The sequence below is a fragment of the Thunnus maccoyii genome, chromosome 4 (genome assembly GCF_910596095.1).
Source record: "Thunnus maccoyii chromosome 4, fThuMac1.1, whole genome shotgun sequence".
Taxonomy (NCBI): domain Eukaryota; kingdom Metazoa; phylum Chordata; class Actinopteri; order Scombriformes; family Scombridae; genus Thunnus; species Thunnus maccoyii.
The window spans coordinates 27384131-27396648 of NC_056536.1; the positions used below are offsets into that span (position 1 = coordinate 27384131).

At 42.3% G+C, this 12518-nt stretch overlaps 1 protein-coding gene across 13 annotated transcripts in view; it reads right to left on the reverse strand.

The window, feature by feature from the left end:
- Nucleotides 1-12518, reverse strand: part of hspg2 (heparan sulfate proteoglycan 2) — a 101586-nt gene that overhangs the window by 55430 nt on the left and 33638 nt on the right. For 10 of the 13 annotated variants that reach the window (XM_042408815.1, XM_042408813.1, XM_042408814.1 and 7 more), the window contains exons 3-7: nt 12265-12324; nt 5307-5366; nt 693-805; nt 445-503; nt 2-174 (exon numbers count right to left, since the gene is read on the reverse strand). In XM_042408815.1, the coding sequence (XP_042264749.1) occupies nt 2-174; nt 445-503; nt 693-805; nt 5307-5366; nt 12265-12324 (465 nt within the window). Of the gene's footprint in view, nt 1; nt 175-444; nt 504-692; nt 806-5306; nt 5367-8694; nt 8741-12264; nt 12325-12518 lie in introns of those variants that run through there. The other 3 variants (XM_042408812.1, XM_042408817.1, XM_042408818.1) reach the window with 2 other exon arrangements.

Here is a 12518-nt window from a genome sequence, read left to right on the forward strand (position 1 = left end):
CCTTCTCCAAGCTGTCTGAACTGAAAGCCCTGGACTGATGTTACGTAGGAAGCAATGGCTCCCTCCTTCACCACATTGTAGAGCACGCTGCGGATCTGTTCTTCATTGCTGTTGTAGTCAGACCCCACATCCAACTCGACAAATACATCCACACCATCGTCTCTTATAACCTTCCTGCAAAGAGCAAGAAAGGCCAGTGAGGGAACAGAGTGTGTGGAGTGCACTGCAGAGGTAAGGTTTCTCTTTGGATGTCCCTTAGAGGAATTACTCACTACAGTCTTGATGAATTATCGACTACAGGCCTACACTGTTGGCCTTGTGCGGTTTGGAAACAGGGGAAGAAATATCACCTGGCCAGGGTAAGACACCCAGGCAGCAGCACACAGCTGTATGGTATCTACTCTGGATGTCACAAAGTGTGATTTAAAGGATTTGTGTTCTTACTTAATGAGGACCACGCTGACTGTCTGGACACCTGGAATTCTGTTGTACTCCGACTCCAGCTGCGGGGGGAAAACCAGACTCGGTTAGGTGGAAATAAACAACTCTGAGCCTTATTCTCAGACATAAGGTCACACATGCTTAAATCAACAAGGTCATAAATCACATGCATGAACCTTGTAAGGTAGCCTTATAATGTAGTGTACATGACCACCATTCAGTAGGCTTTATCATATGAGGAAAGAACTTACCGTGTCCACCACTGCTTCAGTGATCTCATTAAAGGCTGGAGAGAAGATGTCTTCAAGCTCAGGGCCGTAGACCAGGGAGTCGGTGAAGTTGACAAGAGCTCTGTAATAATAAACTAGAAACACGGAGAGGGGAGGAGAATCTGTCAGCTAAACCACACAATAACTGACAACAACCACAGGCTCAGCATTAATGTCCATCTGTTGCAGAGTTTAGCTATTGTAAGCCGTATTCATGCAGTGCAGTAAGTGGTAAAGTCTCTTAAAGACAATGTCATATGGGATACTGTTCGGGAGTTATTTCCCCAAGGAAAGCCTTTGGTGAAATGTTTGTGAAAGTGAAAACTGAAGAGCATGACTGTGGCTTAAATAAGAGCCACATACAAATTACGGCGTCTATTTCCATATCTCAATTGTGGTTGGATCTGCACTAAAACCGACAGCTGCAGTGTTTGCACCACACATAGGCCCTAACATGAGGCGCACGCTGAAAAAGGCATGCTCTGCCCCTACATACTCAAATATAACCATGAAATTACAGTATCACAACATGTCTTCCTCTCCATCCATGTCTTTCTGCGGACATGGACACAGAGACGCTTTCCTATCATACACACAAAAAAAGTCAGAAAAAAAATTCCCCAAATGTGTTTGGGACAAACCGAGTTCTTCGCCTCTGGGATGAAACTATCACTTAACAAATGACAAACTTAACCGAGCGCTGATTACAACGGAGCGCGTCTTCTCATGCTGTTACTATAGTTACTATCACTGGCTGGCTACTCAGCGAGAGATCTGAAATGTTCCTGTGGTACCGGTCCATCTATCCCCTCAGTCACAAACGGCAGGACTGGCTGGCAAGACCTCGCAAATATGTTGCGTTTAGGGTGACCAGATGACAATGGGTGAAATTCAGGACAGGGGAGTTGGGGCTGGGCATGGTCACATGGCCATGGTGGGAGTACCCAGTACATTACATTCAGTGTCAACGAACAGTAAAATATACATCAACAATGGTGGTTTTAGTGATTTAGGGGCCCAAGGAAAACTCTGTCTTGCTCTGTCTTGATTTTGGGACAGTTTACATTCACTCGAGACAGTTAAAATTGTTTTTTTGGGATGGAGCCCTGTAATCAATGCAAACATTCAAATACAAAGTACGTGGAGATCAGTCAAAATAGCGCGACCACGAGTTTGCAGCATGATCTCTTGATTGAACACTAATGATTTGAGTTGCAAGCTAAGTGGCAGTTTGAGTCAGGACCACTACTGTGCCAGCAGCTGCAGAGGAAGAAGAAGAAAATCCTCTGTGAATGACTGGGAAGCGGGCCTCAACATTCCCTCCACCAAGTCAAACATATGAGGCAGGCAGGAGAGCAGCGGAGGGGGCTGCAGCAGGAGTTCCTAACAGTGGCCTACAGAAAGGGCTATGTTAGCTGGTCTGACTGGTCTTTAAAAATATAGGTCAACTGGTTGAATATAACGCAGTCTGTATTCAGACTTAAATCAAACAGAAGCTACAAACTAGCCGCTACTAGTCATACTTAAAGTGCCAGGTGAAATGGGATTTATCTGGTTAGTACAATCCTAATTATTTCAGGTAATCTGATTCACTTTCAAAACCTTACAAGCAGCTGGTTGGTATTACATCTTTAGTGCCCATAGTGTCTGCTGGAAGCGTCCTTAAGTAAGGCGCTGATCCCAGAAAATTACTACACTGTGGCTGACCCTTCCCTCTAATCACTCAGAAGAAATGTAGCGAGGGAAAAAAGACAAAGTTCAATTTGGTTTTGCACACTGACGAGGAAATTCTCTTCTTCTTCCCTCTTCTTCCAGCGCCCACATTGCCCTACATATGAAGAACTCCACCCATCTGCTACATAAATGGGTTACAACACACCATGCAAAAGTTTTTTTAAGCAATGTATCATGCTGATTTATTTAAGTGCGTTGGCAAGCAAGCAGTGACACGAACTCTACTGGGCTTTGTGCAATAATACCATTCAAAATAAATGAACAAATGGTTTACAAGTAGTGCTTCTAACATTTTCTACTGCTTGCATCTTCCACACTACATATCATAAGATCGACATTTTTAAAGAATCAGCTGTTTACAAAATTGTTTTGACTCAGCATTATGATTTTTACCTGCCATAGTGCGTATCTATGGCAAAAAAAGATTATTTCAACTACTACATTGTCAAAATCTCTATTATCTACCTGTATAAGACATTTTGATGAGTTATAAGAGTAACTCATTATCAACCAAAATGTCAGCTGTATTATTATAATTCCAATGTCAAAGGTTTAGCCTATGAAACTTAAAATAGACCGGCCCGCAGGGTGCCCCGTTCTCACACTACTGCCAACACTTTGTTAGGACAGGCCTGCCAGCCTCTGATTTCAGACTGGCAGTGTGGGTTTAGGGAGGAAGTCAATATTTGTACTGTTTCTCGCAGTCAGATGCTACTTGCCATGCCAGAAGCAAAGAGTCATGTTCTAAGTAAGCATCTGCTCAGCCGCTAGGTACAAATATACATGCCCAAATATGTGCAAAACAATAAATCTACACACACACACACACACACAGAGGGCAGGAACCATACAAACACTCTTTGTGTATATTGTTTCCTCCCTTTCCCTTCTCCTCTGATAATTACACATCACTTAGACATGTGGACACTGACAGCTGACATTTATCATGATTACCGGGAGCAACTTAATTAAAAGTTAAAGATTTTGTGTCTCAGATTCAGGCTGTGTGTTCTCTGTGTTAAAGGCCTGTGGAGAACCTTTTTGCTTATGCTCCACTGCTTGAGTTTTGGCTGGTAAACAGCCATCTTAAACACTACTAAGTTTCCTTTCCTTACACACAGCACTGGCACTACAAGACATCCCGTTCCTGGTGAGGAAAAGCCTCATTTATGACAAAGTAAACTGAGCACTGCCTATGAAAACACTCAGTGAGCTGAACATGTACTGTAACAACAGAAGTGCAGGCTTTAGAACAGCCTGGCAGGGTGCCCGAGTGCTTACTTTGCAGCCTGTTTCTGTCAGACTTATAGGAATAATTGTTGGGCCTGAATGTGGAACCAGAAGACAGGCAACATCAAAGTTACTCATCAAAGCGCCTCATTTGACCCGCATATAATCTAATCACTTGAGTGGGTACTCGCCGCCAGGTCAACAGTGGCTCGTAGCCCCAACTCTCTCTGAGCTCGCCGCTTTATCGTTTGGGGCTGGCGAGTGTGGAACTGCCGCCGCCTGAGATCCTTTGATTAGAGCGCCGGGTTGTGCCCTGCTGCTAACGAGCAGCTCTTTTACTCCCAAGACCCATTCTCCTGTTCATCATTCACTGTTTCCAGCGGGGGGGAAATCCCCTCGTCAAGCACCGCTACCATCAAGGGTGATGAAACTATCAGAGTGCAGACGTGACGGGTGGGATGAAAAAAAAAAGGAGTCTGGAAAAAAAGCATTCCAAACTCTTAATTCACAAACTTATTTAGCTATTAAAGCTGTTCAGCAGAACTGTGGCGGCTTTGTGCAATGGGCCCCCTCCGAATACATAGAGGCCTATGCAGAAGACAAAGACTTGATTGAGTAGTGAGCCCAGCCTGGCCTTTAAAGCCCAGCCGCATTGGGCTTGACCTTCAACCCTCAAGGCAGCGCCCACGGCATCGACCCAGCACCACCCGAGCCATTGAGAGAAGGAGGGAATGAAAGAGGGCCAGAACCTACAAGAACAAGGCCCAAAACCATATTGCGTCAGCAATCTCGTCAAAAATCTTCAAATAAAAAATAATTAAAATAATTCATGTTTTTCTCTTCCTTGGGCTTTTCCTCTTTCTCTCTCTCACTCTTGTCTCTCTCAGTGTAATATGTGTTTCTATGCCAGCTGCGTCTTTCTCAGCTTGACTCTTGCAGACAGGACCCCTCCTGTCTACCCTTTTCTTGGTGGCCAGCCAAACAACTCTGTCTCCAAGTCCAATCATTGCCCTCTAGGGAACTCTAGGGAATGACTTCTGGCTTCATTATTAAGCCTACCCCATTGTGCCCTCCCATAGCTTGCAATGTAAGCAGCAAAAATCACTACTACCATCGCTGTGTATAATAAAGCATATCTCCCTACTCATGCTGTAGTGATTCTGTGAAACAGCTGGTTCATATCATAGGGGTAAGCCATGTGCATGAGGTTGAAATTACAAAAAGCACTTTTCAAATTAAATTGCGGAATACTTTTTTGCAAGTGTTGGCCATGCACAAAGACGAACAGTGATTTAACTCCAACATCTCTTTACAAAAGATTTTTCAACTGGAAATATGCAAGTGTTGTCATTTGGGTGCGATGAACTCTATTACTCTATGGAACAAGCCCATCATTTTCCACTGGCATCCGAAACACTGGGAGACGCCTGCAAGACACTTGGAAAAACAGAGTAGCTGGACTCAATCACTGCATGCCCAAGCCGTGTCTTCTTTGGAATGTTATCTGAGAGAGCGTTTGGAAATGAAAGTGCATAACTGAGTGGAGCAGGTGACAGGAGAGTGTGCCAAAGACAAGAGGAAAGAGGAGAGAAACCCAGAGCAATAAAAAGAAAACCGTGCTTGAGGACTTACTGTATTCTTGCTCGACTGGGCTCTGTATGTTCCCCACATATGAAGGGTCCGACCAGTGTTCTATAGCAAGCGACGAAATGCGAGGAGCGAGGAGCAATAGGCAGGGGAAAGAGACGTGGCACAGAGGTCGACGGGGCACGAGGTTCAAACAAGGAAAGCGACACAAGGACCGGGGAGAAGGATCAAGTTAGCCAAGCAGGTGCAAGAGAGGTTAAAGTTTCAGGAGAGTTAGAAAGGAAATGATTGGAAGCGAGGAGAGAAAACAGAAAAGTGACAATCAGAAACAGAATTGCCCAAAGAGTTGTCTTCACAGAAACAGGAAATCAAGAAAAGTCTCAGCTGCTGAGAATTATAGTACACAACAAACAGAATGTATTTATCAAAATGTGTTGAAAAACAGAAGTAAAATAAACATTAGGAAACAACCAAGAAAAGTTTGTACAAGAAATACAAGTAATGTAATGTTGTCTAGATATGTCAAAATCAACTCTGTGTTAACAACATCAACTGTGCCACTAATCATTACCATCCACATGCTGAGGACAGTGGTGCTTAATGGGACAATGGATGCTGAGAGACTGTGGTCGTTGTTGACTAATGAGTCCAACCGGTGTCTGTCTGGAAACAAACAAGGAAGCCTGCTTGCATGACAGCGTCAAGGAGAAAAGGTCGGAGGGGATCTCTTTAGAAACGGCTCCCCTTTAGTCCAACAGAACAAAGAGGATATCCTCCGAACCAAACACACACTCCAAACGCAAACTGCTCTTCACATCTATGCTGTCTCAGACAGACACATCCACCACGGGGCTTTACAGCGACACAGGGAGGAGCTGCTTCCTGTTTTCCCTCCTAAATGGAAAGAACCGAGCACCATAATATCCTTTGTCTTTACCAAAAGTTAAGCCCTATGCACTGGCACGGGCATGAGAGACCGTGTTCTGTTTTGTGGTGACTCATTCATTCTTCCATTGCTATGGATGCAGTTACACCGTTGGGGCACGCTCTGAAACGTCAACTGAGGAGGCCTTTCAGTAGCTCTGAGACACAGATGGGTTTTAAGAGAGGGACCCTTGAGTATAGTTTACAACACATTTACAAGTTTTCTAAGTATCTGCTCACTGTCTTTCATTAAAAAGTGGACCAAAAGTCATGTAAATAAATTCCATTTGAAAATGGAGTAAAACTGATACTGATGTGCTGACAAGACAGATTTTAATGCTCCGATCCAGATTCTGTGGGAGTCCACTCCATAAACTATAACAGACAGCAGTAAACAACAGCTCCTTCATAATGAAGTGACTGTGCTGGATCCAGCTGTTTCACAGCTGCAAATACAAGAAACATATGGCTTCTGATACACCATTACTGTAGTTGTGGCATGTCTTTGAGAGGAGATGCAATTTAGAAAGAGTTGGTGTAAAAAAAAGTGCTTTTGGATTGACTGTAGCTGCTGCTGTCTGGTGCTACAGTCTAACGCTACAGGTGAGGAGAAGGTACCTGAAGTTTCCGAACTGACTTTTTAGAGAAATAACAAGTTATGAAGCCAGGAAACAGTTGACAGAAAACATACCCTACCCAAAACCATCTGAGATCTCCCCCAAGAATGGTAACCCAAACTAATTAAAGCTAATGAAGCATCCGCTACTTCAAAGGCTGCTGATATGTTGTGATCCTTGTCAGAATGGGAGTGAGTGCCAGAGAGAGGGAGGTAATCACTTTATTATTACTCCCAACTCTTTTATGTGCATGGTCACTGACTGAAACAAAGCAGTCATTGTGTAACAGGAGGAACAAACAGAAGAAAGATAAAAGAAAAATCATTTTAAGTAATAAGTGGCGGTGCATTCAGAATATACTGTTCATGCACTAATGTATTATCCACCAGAGGAAAAAGAGTTAAGGGCTTAACAAATCCCAGAAGAGGTATTATTTATAGTATATGGACACTTGAGTATTCAACCAGGAAGCCACTGAACAACTGCAGAGCTTTATCCAAATAAACTCTCTGATCTGGGAAAACTACAGGACAACTGAATAGTGCGCCAATAATCACAAATTCTAATTCAGTATTTGTTTTGTAACACAGCAAAACATTTTCTTAGCTCCAATTTTAGATATTCTCTTCTCTTGCAGCATACATGATCACAGAGGTCATTAAAATAAACAGAGGTATCAGTTACGACTTTGTCCTTGACACCGCCACGGGGAAAAAGACATATTTCAAACAGTCGCACATTCTCTCTCTCTCTCTCAATAAAAGCCTCAACATCTCTTTCCTAAAGAGGAGCGGCACAAGCCAGTTCTCCAAGGCAACACGTTTGTTATTGGTACAACAGAGTGCAGCATCATGGGGCTAGGTGCAGCAATAAGGTTCGAGTTAGTGACTAAGGCCATTCAGCAGGAGTCTTTCAGAACAATGTCCACCTTGAGTGCACACAGTCACACTATCAAGTGTTTGTGAATGGCTTTTTAACAACTACTTATTTTCAGTTTCCTTTCAGTAAATGTGTGTTTGTCTACTCTGTTAAAGAGGACATATCATGCTTTTTGTGATTTTGTTATTTTTATACTGTTATGATGTTGGATGTCTATGTTAAAAATGGTCAAAGTTCCAAAATTTGAGGGGAACATATGTAAAATGCTCCCTGCAAGTCAAAACCCAGGGCTTCAGCCTGACTTGAATACTTTGTTTGTAAAGTTACCTCTATTTCCCTGTTGAACTGATGTCAGATCGTTCACCCATGCCCACAAATGGCTGTCCATTCTATAGCCTTTGTTCCTAAGGTTGTTCATGTTGTCCACTTGCATAGTTCAAATTGGATTCGGGCTTGAACATTTTTGACCCTAAAGAGACAGGAGCTAAAACTGCCTGTTTCAGACAGAGGCTGAACTGAGGAGCTGCCAGTATAAGATAAATAAAGAATTTTTTAACTGAAAATCATGCAAATATATACCAGTAGAGTATAATTTCAGAGAATATAAATATAGACCCGGAAACGTGCATGATACGTTCCTTTTAAAACTGCCTTGTCCACAAATGGGAGTGTGCCATCTGATTATAATTTGCTGCATGTTTTTTCCTGTACTCGTTTTTTCTCGTTTGACTCTTGCGAGTTGGTTTGTGACCACCTTTAGGGCCCCCAGCAGTGCAACAACAAAGACCTCACCAAAATAACTGCAGCTGCCAGCGCTCGTCCCTCTGTGTAATTACCCAAGAGGCTCCCTGTATCTGACACACAGAGACACACAAACACACTCACAAGAGAGGCAGTGCCACTGAAACGCATATCTCACCAACTGCCCATGAAAAAAGGAAGAAATACTGAGTGGGTGGCCTGGCCCCAGCCTGTCCGCTGCCCGGGCTAAACTGACAGACAGGGTACATTACCTTGATGTATTGTCCTCTTATGCTGTATCATCTGTTCTCCTCTAGAGATAACGGAATAATCTAAACCTGAGTTGTGTTTTTTCAGCAAGCATCCACTACCACTTGATGTCATTAGAGGTAAAACCAGCTGAGGCTACACAAGAATACAGCAACCTGTCAGTGAGGCGGCCTCTACGTGACTCCCAGTGGACCAAGGACAGCCTGACCCTCAAGTTTAAGCAAAGCACCCTTGAAAACTAAACACAGAACAAATCTCTCTGCTCATCCTTTACTTGAATCAAGTGAGAAACCCTGATAAGATATACTTCTTCTCTGTTCATAGGATCACAATTTAAACATTTAGTCTAAGTCATATGCTGTGTTTAATGTAACAATTTCTGCTAAATGAACAATGTCAAACAGGCTAAAGTCGTCTGAGATATGAATTCTCAGGCTTTACATCCAAAATTAGCACTGGGAATAACGTAACCCCAGCAGCCCCTCACCAACCAACATTACTAAGTGGACATGGTAATCTTTGTTTCTTTGGTTTCTAAACAAAGTGGCCAATACACACTTGGTGCAGTGGGAATATCTATAATGGAGCCTGTGGAACAAGGGACGGCTCTCACAGAGGAGATAAGCTGGATTTTGTCTCCCAGAAATCTCTTCGGGGATCTGACTGTGGAGGTCAAGATGGGAGGTTAGGAGGACATGGGACGCAACCTTCATATCTCCGGGAAAGATTGCAGACTATGATTAAGCAGAGACAAAGAACAACAATGGACAAAAGATGTTGGAAATAGCTTCATCTCAAAAACAGTTTAGACTCCAGATGTTTTGGGTTGGTTTTTTTTTCACATCTTCAATGTGCAAGTCTGAGACAGAGGGAAATGGAAATTCCTTAACCAAAGGCAAATAGTAACACAACAGGATACAAGACATAATAGGGACAACTGTGGCACCTACGTCTCTCACTTTATAGTAGTTGAGGGGGGAAGGAAAACAGAGGCTTGGGTCTGGACAGCCAACAGGACAGAGACACTCAGCAAAGTATTGAGCATTCAGCGCAGGAAACCGAATTTCCTTCCCACTGCTGTCGCACTCAGATCTATATATGGAAATAGCCTCCTCCAGTCACAGCACCATGATCATCATACTGAGCAGAATACAAATGTCTAGCCACCTTTGAATTAAGACAATATATTAAAGAAAATACCGCATAATCTCAACCTCATATTTAATTGCCACATTAAAGCAACATTGACCTTTATGTGGTTTGGAAAGCCGGTAACTTTACAGCAACAGAAGCAATAAAGCAGAGTAATGGAGAATGTTTGTAGGCTCATTTCACACCACAAAATGTGAGCACATTAACAAAGAATATTTCCCCATCCCGTGCTGTCAACACAACACAAACAGGCTTTGTATTCTGTGACTTTCATATTCTTTTTGCACATTTGTATCTGCCAAACTGAGTCTGACCCGAGGATAAAAGCACTTAAGTTCTCACCAGGTTTTGGCTGAGAAATACACACTTCAAAACGACCGCAACTTTAATGTGGAAGGTTGAAATAAAACGTTCAACTACTGAAATGATTGTTTACTGGAACTACTGCATGACTCAGTTAATCAGTCTTTTTCAATATTAGCTGAAAATTTTCTTGGTAAGCTGCTAAAAACTGACTCAACCTTCAGTTAAACCTTACTAGTCTAATTCAGCACAATCACATGCTGTCAACACCAGACACAATAATATCAACTGTGTTAAAAGCCCCTCTGGCTATTTTAACTACCCAAATTCAGCAAGGCCTCACAGCAGTGCTATTTCTGTGAACAAGACACATTCTGCTAAATGCCCCAGCTCTGATGTCAACTCGCAATACTGCTACCAAAAAAATGATTCTGCCATGATGTAACTTGTCAAGGGACAGTGTCTGGCACCAAAGACAAACTAAGAAGCAGCAGCTATTATCAGAACTTTGTCTTTAATAAGCAGGGAAATTGCACCAATTACAATTTTCATTGCTTTGGTAAATTAATTTTCTGCAGGGTGGAAATATGTATAATATAAATGTTGACTGCCCAAAATTGCCTATACTCAGAAAGAAATCTTTGAAAATACATAGTATATAGAGATGCACCAAATGGAATTACAGTAGGACTATGTTGAACATGCTGTCAAGTGATAAGCTGGATTTATAGTTGTGCGTTGAGGGGTTAATGGTCTAATAATGGCAGCTATGTGAACAGGCTGAGTAGCTACCGCGTAGCTGATGTGCGCCTACTCAAAAAAGTGACTACGGCAAACCTTCTGCTCACCTTGATCACTGCTCTCTTGTGAAAATATATGCCTAGCCTAGTGTATCACAAAATAACTGATGTGGGGAATATAACAAAAAAATAAAGCATGGCACTGCCTGATCACCTACAATATATCTGTCAGCTCTCAAAATGAAGGAAGTCCTGTTGTCCGAGGTAGGCGAGGTATGTAACATTTGGCTCTGTGTATAAATGGTCAGGAAGATTGAACACTGTCAAAATATTAATACGCAGTGTTATTCAAGATTTCTTTGTCATAACATCTGTGCCAGAAAAGTCGCATGTGCTAACTGAGCAGCACCATATTGGTCATTGTCCATACATGTGTTCTCTTACATGTCATCTAATGTGCGGAGTATGAAAGTGTCTAAACAATAATTGCACTGTTAAAATGTATGTAACTGTGTACAACCTGACACTGTACGTGTCTTAAGAAACAAGCAGCTGTGGGTATAAATCCAGCTATCATTGAGTATCAGAATTTGTCGAACCAAATAAAGTGTTATTAGTTGATACTCTTGAACTCTTGAAGAAAATCCAAGATCGGACTGACGAGACTCTTTGTTGCTTTGTTGTCTGAAATGAAGAGAAATCTAGACATGATAAAAACAGTGAAAATGGACCAAGAACAGAAGAGTCACTTACAGCAACAAACCACAGGAAAAATTTAAAACAAGAGTTAGACCAATCATGCAGAGTTTAATAAGTTATATAAATATTCTCTCCCCCTGCTAGTGTGTCATGTGATATAGAAAGATCACAGCATATAAATACTCTTCAAGTTGGCAGAAAAAAAAAAACAAGGGGGGGCTGTAAAAAGCCAAAGCTGTAGCGAATGGAATGCAAAACAGTGATGCTCTGCTGCAGCTTTTATTGTTCGTCATGCTTTTATGTATCTTATTGTGCTGTCACCTCTGCTGCTGGTTAAAAGGATGAAAGAGGAGAGGAGATGTTTATATCTCAAAGACAAAGATGAAGCCCCATGTTATGACCAGACTCTGGCAAGCTGGAAAGGAGGGAGGACAGGGTGTAGCAGGATGTGAAGGCATCTTCAATGCAGGCTCAGGCAGACATCATGCACATACTCGCACACACACTCACACACACACACACACACACACACACACACACACACACACACAGGCTGCATGCAGCCACTTAAGTCAGGGACACAGATGGGGGACCTTTAGAGAGTTGAGTGATCTTCCACATATAAACAAAATCTGGCACAGAGAATTGTTTGAATCACTATATTTTCTGATCCCTTACTTGTGCTCTCAGGGACCGGAGGCCATGGTGCACTTCCATCATCCTCTCCACTGGGCAGATCTTTAAAGTCACAGACACAAGTATAGGAAAATGGTCAATGTGAAGGTTAAAGCCCCCCAAAAAAAGATCCTTTGTTCACTTATGTGACAAGTAGAACATAAAATCTGCAGGGGAGCGAAATTCTCCTTGTAAAAAGTAAATCCTGTAAATGAGTGTTTATATGTAAACATTATAAAACTTTATTCTGCATCTCT